The sequence below is a fragment of the Alligator sinensis genome, unplaced genomic scaffold, assembly GCF_000455745.1.
Source record: "Alligator sinensis unplaced genomic scaffold, ASM45574v1 scaffold741_1, whole genome shotgun sequence".
Taxonomy (NCBI): domain Eukaryota; kingdom Metazoa; phylum Chordata; order Crocodylia; family Alligatoridae; genus Alligator; species Alligator sinensis.
The window spans coordinates 1,603,606-1,615,368 of NW_005842212.1; the positions used below are offsets into that span (position 1 = coordinate 1,603,606).

The 11,763-nt window shown below is 46.9% G+C and overlaps 1 protein-coding gene across 3 annotated transcripts in view; it reads right to left on the minus strand.

Moving 5' to 3' along the window:
* Window positions 1-11,763, minus strand: part of LOC102379609 (thymosin beta-11-like) — a 15,082-nt gene that overhangs the window by 2,657 nt on the left and 662 nt on the right. The window contains exons 1-2 of one of the 3 annotated variants that reach the window (XM_006026854.3): window positions 10,269-10,553; window positions 8,477-8,508 (exon numbers count right to left, since the gene is read on the minus strand). The exons of 1 other annotated variant lie outside the window; for it this stretch is intronic. In XM_006026854.3, the coding sequence (XP_006026916.1) occupies window positions 8,477-8,508; window positions 10,269-10,288 (52 nt within the window). In that variant the 5' untranslated portion in view covers window positions 10,289-10,553. Of the gene's footprint in view, window positions 1-7,437; window positions 7,551-8,476; window positions 8,509-10,268; window positions 10,554-11,763 lie in introns of those variants that run through there. One more of the 3 variants, XM_025207861.1, reaches the window with a different exon arrangement.

Sequence of the window (11,763 nt, forward strand, 5' to 3'; positions counted from 1 at the left end):
TGATAAGTTTGCTGCTAGGGTAGCTCAGTCCTTAAGGCAAAGGACAGATTATTGCTGCAGAAAGTAGAGGAAGGAGGCTAGGGAGAAGTCGGTATGCACGCACAAAAATGGAAGTAAATCCTGTGTCGTACCAAAATAAGGATATTTAGAATTAAGGTTTCCTGCCTATCCTTTCCTTATTTTCCAGTGCCTGTGCTATCAGTTGACATAGGACATGCAGTTACAAGAGTATGTGTAACTGCATGTCCTGTCATAGTGTTCAGGTCCCAATTCAACAAAGCTCTTGAGCCGGTACTTAAACCTCTTTGACTATAATGGAATTTAAGCACATGTTTTTGGCTACAGTCTCCAACCAAATCTAGAGACCAGCGAAGATGAGTGGGTTGCTGCTAGGAATAAATAATTATAAATAGGATAAAGCATCTTCTCCCAAATGATACCATGGTTACAGAGCTGCTCCTCACAGCTGGGATGGTTTTCAGAGCCCTCATACAATCTTACTGCATGGAAGAGGACTTAAGAACTGCCTATGACCAGGACCTCCTCCTTTCCCTGGATGCAAATCCAGCCACTTGCACGTATACCATGGAGCGTCTTATGCCATTTGCATAGCCCTATCCTGTGTCCAACCCACCCAAACCTCATGCATGGCTTTAGTTCTACTGCCAGGGAATCCTCTTAGCCATTGGGACGTGCTCAGAGAGTGTTGTCACTGAGCCACGTGATTTCTGGGAGCTCTCCCCAAATAGTGGGTAGCTCCTCCATATACTTGGCTCAGCCTTGAAATGTGTATTATTGTTATGGCGGAATGGGAGTGCACAGCTTAGCAAACAGGCTAGTAGCCAATGCTACAGCAGCATCTGTTGGTGTTGCTGCATTGAAAGGTGTATCAGTGTCTCTGAGTATGAAATCCATCTTCAATAGTTTTCATCCAGGCCTCCCAGCCTACTAGACAAGCCTGCCTGAGGAGTAAGCCTCTTTTTGGCCAAAATCTGGCTAGTCTCGGTTCAGCTATTACACGGCTGATGGCAGAGGGCTCTTGGATATTTGGAGTCTAATTCAGAGCCCACTGAGATTAACATGGCCCTTTCTGTTGCTTTAGTGGATTTGGGAGCAGGGCTTGATTGAAGCCAGAGGCTGACTTCTGTATGCTGAGAAAACATAATCACTGAGTGCACGTTTGTAGAGTGTGCCTAGCCTTTTGTCCCAGATGCAGCTAAATTACAGCAATGAGCACATCATACCAAGTACACCCATACGTGTAATCCCTTTTATCTATCAGGCTTAATAAATACCAGAGCCCTCCAAGCCACTTATACTCTCCTTAATCCACCCCCCTCTCCAGGCTCTGAGACAGCAGGCCTTGCCATATGCCCTAGATTACCAGGTGAATGGGGCTTTCTGCACGTGCGGGGTCCATTTTGACATGTAGAACCAAAACTAAGCAGCAGCATTTGTTTCCTCCTCTCCACCAATTATTCAAAAATAGAAGTGTTTTCAGCCCCAAACACATGGGAAGGAGCGGGAAGACAGCTGCTATGTGAACGCTAGCTATTACCCACAGCTAGGATCTGGCATTTAGACAGCCTTTAAAGGGACACCATCAACTTGTTATGCAAGCGGGCAGATGAAATGATTAAAGTACCACTTAAACCCCCGAATTGTGCTTGTCTTACAATATATTGCTCTTACAGGTAGCAGTTGGGATTAAGATTGAAGGCATGGGCTTGTGTTTTTGGTGTGTTTTGCTTCCTGCAGTTGAGAGCAATTTGGCCAGTGTTTCAGGAGGACGGTGGAACTGAGTCTATGCTAAAGGCCAGATTTGCCCAGGCCCAGCCAGAAGGGCTCAGCACCCACAACAGAGGACAGCCTTTCAGAAGAGCTCAACAGAAGAGGTACATGTGGCTTTTCTGTAGGAGGTGTGAGCATGCCGAGAATCCAGCCTCTCTGCTGTGGTGTGTTACTGGAAACCAAGCTCTCTTGAAATCTGGCACCAGTTCTGAATGCTGAGACCACTTGGACAAATCTGCTCTTCTGGGGAGAGCCAGTTTTACAGTTTTCCCTGTACAGTTGGTCATCTCCCCCTTCCCCCCACATCTCACCGCCTGTGCATCTCATGCAACAATGAGAGAGCTCTTGTTTCTCAGTGACTCGGGCTAGGTCTAGATGGTGAAGTGGCAGTGGTGCCCCTCAAGCATGTGTGCTGCTGTCAACGGGTTCCTCCCTAAACCAGAAGCCGTGTCGCCACAGCAGAGCTGGCAAGCTAACTGGCACAGTCATTCAGCGGTGCCCCAAGTACCATGCATTGGTGGACACGCTGCTTCCAGTTTAGGAAGCTGCCTGCCTACAGCAGCCCATTGTTTGAGGGAGCAGCCACCAGAGATGCTCATTTTACTGAGGTCTGTTTGGTTACAGGCTGAAAGTCTAGGGGCAGGTCTGGAATGAAAAGGATTTTAAGATCCATTGTTTCTAGATAACTAGCTTTCAAATGGGGATTCTTTTGGTGTGGCAATGGCAAATGGATATTATGCAATAACGAGGAAGGAGACGTTCTTACCATCCGTTCAAATTAGTAGCCACCCACAAGTATAACTAGCACCTTGACTGCAGAATGATTCCTGCCAAGTTTTCACAAGTTATTAGCATTTCACTGGCAGTGATCGAATGAAAGTGTGGGAAACCTCCTGCTTGCAGGCTGCTCCATGCACCGTGGTGCCATTTATTTTCTCATGGGAACCTCTGTGCCCAGGCTGGTGCAGGGACAGGTGGATGGACAGTGCCCTGGGTGCAGTCAGGGCTTGTGTCACTGAAGATGCCTGATGATATTTTGTTCCTTGCAATTCCAGTGCAGCTGAAAATTCCTGCTAACGTGATCAGCATCAGAATAGTTGGCATGGACATGATGCTCTTTGTCACTGGATTCCAGAGCTATTGACAACTCTTGGAACTACTGCTCTGCCAGGGAAATACAATCATCGTGTGGGGTGGAGGGCAGAGTAGGAAACCAGTGCATCACTGGGGAGAGGAAAAAAATTGGCAAGGCCAGTGGAGCAACCCCACCTCCTTGTTTAAACAGAACAATACTCTAGGATTTTTTTTTTTTTTTTTTTTTTTTTTTTTTTTTTTTTTTTTTTTTTTTTTTTTTTTGATCAGCAGGAGCAATGAGGTTGTATGAATAAGGTCACATATAGGGAAAAATAGTCTTCTATTTTCTAGCAAAAGCTGCACTTTTATGTCAATCTGCTTTAAGGAAATGAAGGTCTGAGTCAACCCTGCTGGGACTGGACCCTGTGGTTCTAGCGAGTCACCTTCTACATAGAGCACCAGGCTACTGTGCATTGGTCTGACGTGGAGGATGAGACGCGTGCACCCCACTGCCCCCAACGGTGCCAGGCAAGAGGTAACGTTTATAGGGTGCTCGCGTGGAGGGGACTGTTCCAAGGGGCATTTGAGAGAGGCTCAACAGGATGGAGCTTCTCTGCTCATGGGCTTGCTTTGACAGGATATTCTGGCAAAGCAAGAATATCCTTTCCGGGAACTATCCTGTCATGACCCTTTTTTGGGTGTAGCACTTCTAAGTCCTGGAGAAGGTGGCCCACTGAGAGGCCGTGAGGTGCCAAATTTCAGTGAAGCTAGAGAGGGTGTTGTGATGAGGTGGGGAATTTCTCTCTGGCCAGGTACTGGCTAGTTACAACTATAGGAATTGGGTTGCTTGTATCTCTCTGGAGAGAAAGGGGGTCAAAGCATGCTAATGCGAGCAGCTGCTGAGAGGAACAGACGCTGTAGCAGATCAGAGCCTGAAGCTCAGCCAATAAGCTGACACAACTGATTTTATAATCATGTTAATGCTGTCTCGAAATAACACACCCACTCAAAGATAAAAGTGGTTTCGTTTTTAAAAAATATTGTGGTATTTCTGGTGTTAGGCCGAGAGTTCATTTGGAGAGGCTGGGAGAAGCATGGCCTCTCATCTGCAAGGTCAGAAACACTGGGTCTGATCCCAGATCAGTGAGAACTGAGGACAGTTGCTGCATCCCAGGAGGGGCCCAGCCCCGAGCAGGATTGGGCCTGTTAGCGAACATCAGCTCTCTCGGGTGAGGAGTGGAATAGAAAAAAATAATACAACTTCCCTCCCTGAAAAGCTTTTTTTAGACCTCCTTGTACCTTTTGTTCCATCTGCCTGCCAAAAAAAATATCCATGTTTGGGAACAGAGACGGGTTCCCAGGCTAGGAGACAATGAATCCTGGGTGTGTAGAAAAGGCTCCTCCTGGCAGTGGTCTCCCTTTCTATTGCTATGCTGCTAACATCCAGACTGGTTGACACTGGTTCTCCAGTGCATGCTCCTCTCCTTAACTAGGCCGTTTTCCTTCTTTCTTGTCTGTCGAGCCTTGCCTCTGATCTCCACTGCTGTTAATGGAGGGAGGGAGGAGAAGAGAAGAGCCCTAGTGTAGAAAGTCCTTCTGTTCTAGCTGCTAGTTTCAGCCCCATGTTAACTAGGAGTGTTCTGAGATTATTTGCAAGACACGCTTCTGTAAATGGCTTTTGGGCCAAGACTATTTACACTGAAGCTCCCTGAGATTAAACGGGGTGGCTGAGGTGGAGCCACCCCCTGGACCCTGAGGTGGAGTTGTGAGCAAATATTCAGCCTGTTAGTGAGATCACCACTTTTTTGAGGCCTAGCCTCACAGAAACTGAGGATCACTACAGACCTCACTCACCACCTTCTATTCTAAGACGCATTCCTTGACTAACAAACGCAGCTCGTTGTCCCACTCTCTCTCTGCGCTTACACTTCAAACTCTCCATTGCATATGCTTCTGTCCTGGGGAGAATGAGGATGCAAGTACCTGACACGTGTGTTGCGCTATTCAATGTACAGCTGGAAGACACTTGCACTAGCACAGTGCATGGGGTAGAAGAAGGGATACAGAAATGTTCTTTAAAAACAATTTCCAATCCTCAGCCTCAATCCTTTAGTGTCTCTTCTTTCTCTCTCAAGACAGGCTTTGGTCAGAGCTGCATCTCTTCCAATTAATAGCCATGAAGAAAGAATGAGCTAAAGAGGCCTTGGGTGACCAGTGATAAATAATCCACTTTAACCTGGATCATACTCCTAGAAATGTGACAGCTTTGGTAATGCAGCACTGTTGAGTTTCTTACAAATTCCCCTGTTTACTGGCAGCTTAAAGCTGCTGTCTTGTATTTCATTTAAAATCCCACAGGACCAAATTTTGGAGCTCAGTGTGCAGCAGGCTTCATTGATGATGCTATATGAAAGGTCTTCCTTGCTTGGCGAGGACAGCCTGCAAATTATACACTTAATTTGTCCATTGGAAGGAAAAGACTGAATGGTTCTGTCACTAACGATCCACAGTCCCTGCCCCCAGCTGCCCTGTATGATAGGGTAGTCAGTGAGCCCTTCTGCCATTAACATCTGGGGCACTAGGAAGTGGCTCACTTGCTAAGTTTGAAATACCAGCTCTTTCTCCACAACAGACCCCAACCAGTTCCAAGTGGTTAGAAGTCCCTGCTGCAGGGGGAAAAAATTAGGCTTTGGCCTTAGGTAGATGAATCCAGAAACTGTTAGGCATTGCTAAAGGAAACAATGCTGATCTTGGAGCAGGAAAGACTACAAGTACAGATAGTCAAAAAGCCTGAGGTTGAATTGATTCAACCTTTGCAGGCTAGTCTAAGTTGTGCAGACTGAACCGATAAGCAAGTGAACAGACATTCACTTTTGATTCTGTAAGTGCAGCTACATGCCTGCAGTGGCCCAGGCCAGAAGCTAGGGGGTCCTAGAGCATGCTCTCTGCTTGGCTGAAGCAGACAGCTTGGACCAAGGCTAGCCCACCCACGCTGTAAGGGGGTGGGTGTGTGTAGAGGGAGGTGAAAAGCATCCTGGGATGCTGGAGGACTGCAAGTTAACTTGAATCTGGAGGGGATCTGGGACACAAATTCAATAAACCAATTTAACCTAAGTCAGTGAAATCTGATACTACATCCATCCAGGTTTATCTTAAACTGGTTTCGGCCACTTTGAAAGCAGGTTATGTGCACTGAACTTCTGTTGTGTTACAGATTTCCAGTCACTTTTACTGGTTTATGTGTAGCTTCTGTCCCTAGACGACGTAACAGGTCTTTTCCAGGTGATTTGTCTTCAAGTTCTAGTTGGACCAAATCTGTATCTTTAATTTCTTCTATGAAGGAACAGGATATCTTCCTTTTTATATGCATGTTACACATAGCTGGACAGAGATGAAGATACTAAACAATTGGCACAAGGCTGGTGGTGGTGAATGCTAAATTAAACTGACATTAATACTCTTCCCCCTTGTTACCTTTGGACTGTTTAAACTCTGCATGTGGACTCTTAGGATGCCTGTACACGAGCGCGGAGACTGCCCCGACATGCTGTAAGTGCGTTGGAGCAGGCTCGATTAATTGAGACTGCTGGAGCATGGTAATTATCACGCTCCAGCAGTCTCCTGCGTCTTGTGTCTCAGCATCTCTGCACTTCAAAATGGTGGTGGGGGCATTTGAACTAAAGCTTGTTTGAACGAGCTTTAATTCAAGCACCTCCACTGCCATTTTGAAGTGCAGGGATGCTGATACAGGAGATGCTGCGGTGCTTCATAGATTTCATAGACATTAGGGCTGGAAGGGACCTTGGAAGATCATCGAGTCCAGCCCCCTCCCCCAGGGGCAGGAAGTCAGCCGGGGTCATAGGATTCCAGCAAGATAAACATCCAATTTTCTCTAGAAGGCGTTCAGAGTAGGTGCTTGAACCACCTCTGATTTAGATTTAAAGCACTGCCGTCCACTACTCCCGGAGCACATGTAACAAGTGCCCTTAAATACAGCACATAAACGAAAGCAAGAGAAAGGGACATGAAAGCAGGTAGCATTGAAGCCTTAGTTGTATCCAATGTACTGTGTGTGTGTGTGTGTGTGTGTGTGTGTGTGTGTGTGTGTGTGTGTCACTTCAAAGGCCAATAGTTGCAATAGTTCAGCTGTGTGCCAGAGTGGAATGAAAAAGGTTAAACTGTCCTTTAATTAATCTAAATTGCACATGGGGTTGAACTGACCCCTACCCAGGTCCAGGATTGGGGGATCACCATACAAGTGAGTCATAAAACCATGTTTGCCCTGCACTCCTAAGTGCTCCCCGTCTAGTCCCAAGAGACAGATTGAGCCTCTCTAAAAGCAGGAAGAAGGTCTCCATGGTGGAAAGGTTTATTTTAATAATGAAAGTAATAACATAAAGAAGCATAATTAGTTTACTCAGTTTATGTAGTGCTAGCAAATTTCATGCCAAAGTGATATTTAAAATACTTTTACATGGGAATCATCTCATCTAGTGATTTAACAGCTATTTTGAAGGTGGTGTCATGATAGCATAGGTTTTGCTGTGAAATTGAGAAGAATACCTGGCTTACCAAACCTGTAGGTAGGCAGGTAGACAAAATGTCACCATCCAAACTGAATTCCAGCCATCAAATCCTACTTTGAGGTGCCATGGGATTTATTTTTTCTTTAAGGACTACAGAAAAGAAAGAAGGGAAGTCTTATCACTTAAAAATGGAACAGGAAGCTATTGTCCTAGATCTGGAATCTTTCACAGACTTTCTGTGGGATCTTGGGATAAGTTTCTTGCACTTCCTGTGCCTTAGTTTCTCCCCTCATAAAATGGGGATAACACAGGTGTAGCAGAGCAGCTCCATTCCCTGGGCAGCCATGACTCACTGGGCAGTTCTGGCTGCCCCCATGCTAATGGCAGTAGTGGTTGTTTTTGTGTCTCCCCTCCCCAAAGATGGCATCCACAGCTACTGGCCCAGTCACCTGTCCTCCCAGTTATGCTATTTGGAGATGACGTGGATTTGCCTAGCTTGCTTGCTGTTGTGAAATGCCATTTGTTAGTAAAGGGAAACATTTAAAAAAATGATGTCTAGATGTCCCCCTGGAGACACATTTCTGGCCCCCTAGGCCAGATCTTCATAGATCCCACAGCTCGCATTGAGATTTGTGGGTGTTCCTTGTTCCTAGAAATAAAGCTCAGGGTGACCCAGCAGTCAGAATAGGAGGCCACTCTGGTAAATCTTGGCCAAGGTGTATTTCTATCGTCAACTAACAGGAGCAAAACCAGTGCTCAGTCTTGGGACTTGGTCGCTCTTTTTGTAAGCAAACGAAAAGAAAGGAAAGAAACTCTGCAGATTAACTGGCTGGAAAGCTTTGGTTGTTTGTCAATTCTTCTTTGGAGCAAAAAGGTCTTTTATGTGCCAATATTTACCAGATATCAATAGGGAGAGTCCAAGAGAGAAACTGGGCACACCTAGGTCCAGGGAGGTACATCAAACAATTCAGTCATTAGATGGACAGTTTAAAAAAAAGGTAAGTTTTGCTGATGCAAAGTAGTCCTTCCTGAATGCAAATGCTGGCATATATGATATGGGTATTAGAGAAGATGAAGTATCTTACCGTGTCTCAGCATACTGAAGGACCTCAGAAATCTATGATTCAGTGTTAAGGTTAAAAAAACAGAGGTATTGCTGAACAAACTCTTCGGGTTTGGTTGTTAATGCAGAATTGATTAAAATGCCAAGGTACAGTATTGCAACCTGCACTAGGGATTTAGCTAGACTTAGCCAAAAGTGGAAGGCTTTTGGGTGGATGCCACGTTAGGTCACATCTCTGAAGTTCAGGACCAATGGAAACAATGGTGGTCCCAGTTCTACTGTGCTTACATCAGTGACAATAAGAATAATTACTTCTGAAACCAATGTAATTACACCACAGAGATATAGTTATATATCTGATATAGAATCAGCCCTACCTAGTTGCTTAATGGGTGACTAGCCACGGAAACTCTACAAGGTTCTTCGGCTAGACACTGTGGTTAGTCTTGTGGGATTCAAATTGTTAATATAGAGTGATATAGCCCCAGGTCTGCTCTCAGAGGAGGTCTACAATGCAGCATGGTGTAGAGATACCCAAGATAGATTAAACGTCTTGGCTTGGCCACTAGGTACAGTCTGACTGGAAGCAAAGCTCGGTGCAGGCTTGTCGGCCTTGCAAAGGAACGTAAATTAAAGTTAGCTCTCATGTCTCTTAAATTACCCTGCGATCTACGAGCAGGAGCTCTGCAGAATGCCATGATGAGGTAAGTAGAGGCATGTGGCCTTAAATGGGAAGAAGCGAGCTCAGTAAGGTGAGGAACAGGTCAAGCCCTGCTACTGTGATGCCTGCTGCTTGGCTGCAGGATTGCTGTGGGAAACTTTCTGTTCCTGTGTGGTTGGGACTGCACTCGGCGATCTGTTGCCATTTTCTTTTCTCCTTTCCCCTCCCTGGTTTTCAGGAGGTTGACAAAATGCCCAAACTCTCTCCAACTTTTGAAGATGGGGGGGGTCAGAACACAAAAAGAGCATACGGTTGGGCAGAAAAGACTCGGGAAGGCAGTCTGGCACTGCATATGTCTGCCCCCTACAGAGAAAGTAAGAGCCGTCTGAAAGGAGGTGGGGCGAGAAACTGGCACAAAGAGGTGAACTCGGAGCCAATTTAGAGCTGGGAATAGAACATCTCGCACTGAAACAGAGAAGCCTGTTCCTTGCCTGCCTACCTGCCTGCCATAAAGAGCTGATAGTCTGGTTCTCTTTCTCTCCCATCCCCCACTTATGTTTTCTCTGTCAGATTTCCTTTAGTTTTACTCCTGTCAACTGGCCAACATAGCTGCAGCAGAGCCAGCTGGAGTCCATTCCCTCCAATGTATCATCAGCAAAATTGCCGGCTAAGTTCTGACTCCAGTATCTTTATTGTTGGCAATGAGGCTGTAGAAACGAGAGGGAGAATGCAGGTTGAATTTCACACTGCACAGCGCTGAACGCTCACCCTGGAGCTAGAAAATCTTATTAACGGTTAAAGTGGGAAAATCTGCTGTGGAAGCGGATTGACAGCAAATAAATAAAGACCCCGAAAAGGTCACTTTGCTTGACCATAACCTCTCTTGCTCGCTCTCTCCCCCGCCCCCCTCCCAAAGCAACTAACAGTTAAAAAAAAAAAAAAATATATATATTTTTTTTTTTTTTGCAAAGACAGAACAATAGATATCACTAAATGATGTGGGGGGGAAGATCATTTAAAATGACGCATTGTGTCAGATTTTTTGTCAGCAATGTTGTGACCGATTACATACAAATGTAGATAGGTAAAGTTAATAATCTAAAAGAAAACAAAACAAACCAATATCTTTCAAACCCTGTAAATTAGGGGATACACAGTTAATGTTGCCCTCATCTGTATGTCCTTTCCTCTTCCGTATTACAAGTTCTTTCTGAGAACAGACTCTTCCTGAATTGTTTTTTCTTGAGCAGATTTTAATTTCCTTAATGGCTTTTATAAAAGCCATTAGTGGCAGACATTCTGTTATCCAGTTCTGAGCAGAGCATTGTCGCTTCCGTCTACAAAATGTTGTTTTTAACATTTTCCAGTGTGATTCTTCGTCGCCACACTAAATTCCTAGTCTTTCCATTTAATGGCTTAGAAAATTTGAGTTTAAGAAACTTTGTATATGTTGGGGGGGCGGGTTGTTTAATAATATTCTTGTAAGCACCGGTATATGTACCGTTTGCAAAGAAGAGGGAACGATTGCTCCCAAAATTGTGTTTTGATTCTGAAAAGGTTGAAAATACAACTTTTACCCCTCCAGCCTATGGTCACAAAGCAAGCAGAAATACTGTAAAAAAAAAAAAAACCAAACAAACAAAAAAGTGACACATCCTATTTGTCTTTGCACAATTACACCGTAGACTGACGGTCAACCCGATGGCCTGTGAATCAGTGTCACGCAGCCCCCAGGGCTGGCAGCTGCCTGGCAGGAAGCGGTGGCAGGAGTCACTGCTACGCCTTCCCGAGCGGTGTAAATGGATGGGGTGGGGCTCGGGGCTGACCCCGCACCGGATCCGGCCCATGGCTTGACCCTGCCCCATGCTCGCACAGCCGGTCGGGCCAAAGTCTGAGCACCAGTGCTTCGGACCAGGGGTGCTCGACCCCCGGCCTGCAGATCCGCGCCATCCGGGCTCCCCATGGCTCTGGAAATTTGCCAGTAGAGCGGTCATGGCAGCACCAATTGCCACTGCCAAATTTCCACCTGGGTGGGGAGCCTTCCCGTGGGCCAGCACCGGGCACCGAACCCGTGGGGGATCCAGCCTGCGTCCCTCCTCCAGCCTGGGGGGGGCCAGGAGTTGACCCTACCCCTTCCCCCCTGCGCGGTGGGCTTGGACCCCCGAAACAATCCCAGGCAGGCTGGGAAGGCAGTATATCGTGTCTGCAAGGGGGGGGGTCTGCCTGAGGGTAACTCCCCTCTTCATGCCTGAGCCTCCTGCTTCAGGAGGGGAGACATGGAGAGGGGAGTTACCCCCTCAGGTGTCCTTTTGAAGGGGTCTCTGAGGAGGTAACACCTGAGGGGGTAACTCCCCTCCTCGTGTCTGCTGTCATGAAGCAGGAGGCTCAGGCATGAAGAGGGCAGTTGCCCCTCACGTGCTTTGAAGGGGTCACTCCCCCCCGACCCACGCCTGACGGGGGGTGGTGACAGGCGCAGGAGGCTGAGCGCACGCGCGCTGGGCTCGCACGAGAGACCGCGCAGGCACCAGGCACCTCCCCCACGGGGCTCCCGGCCCCACCCCCCGCGCTGCGAATGCCGTTAACGGTCGCGGGGGGGGGGCGGGTTGAGACGCGCTAGCCCCGCCCCTGCCAGCTCGCCAGGCCCCGCC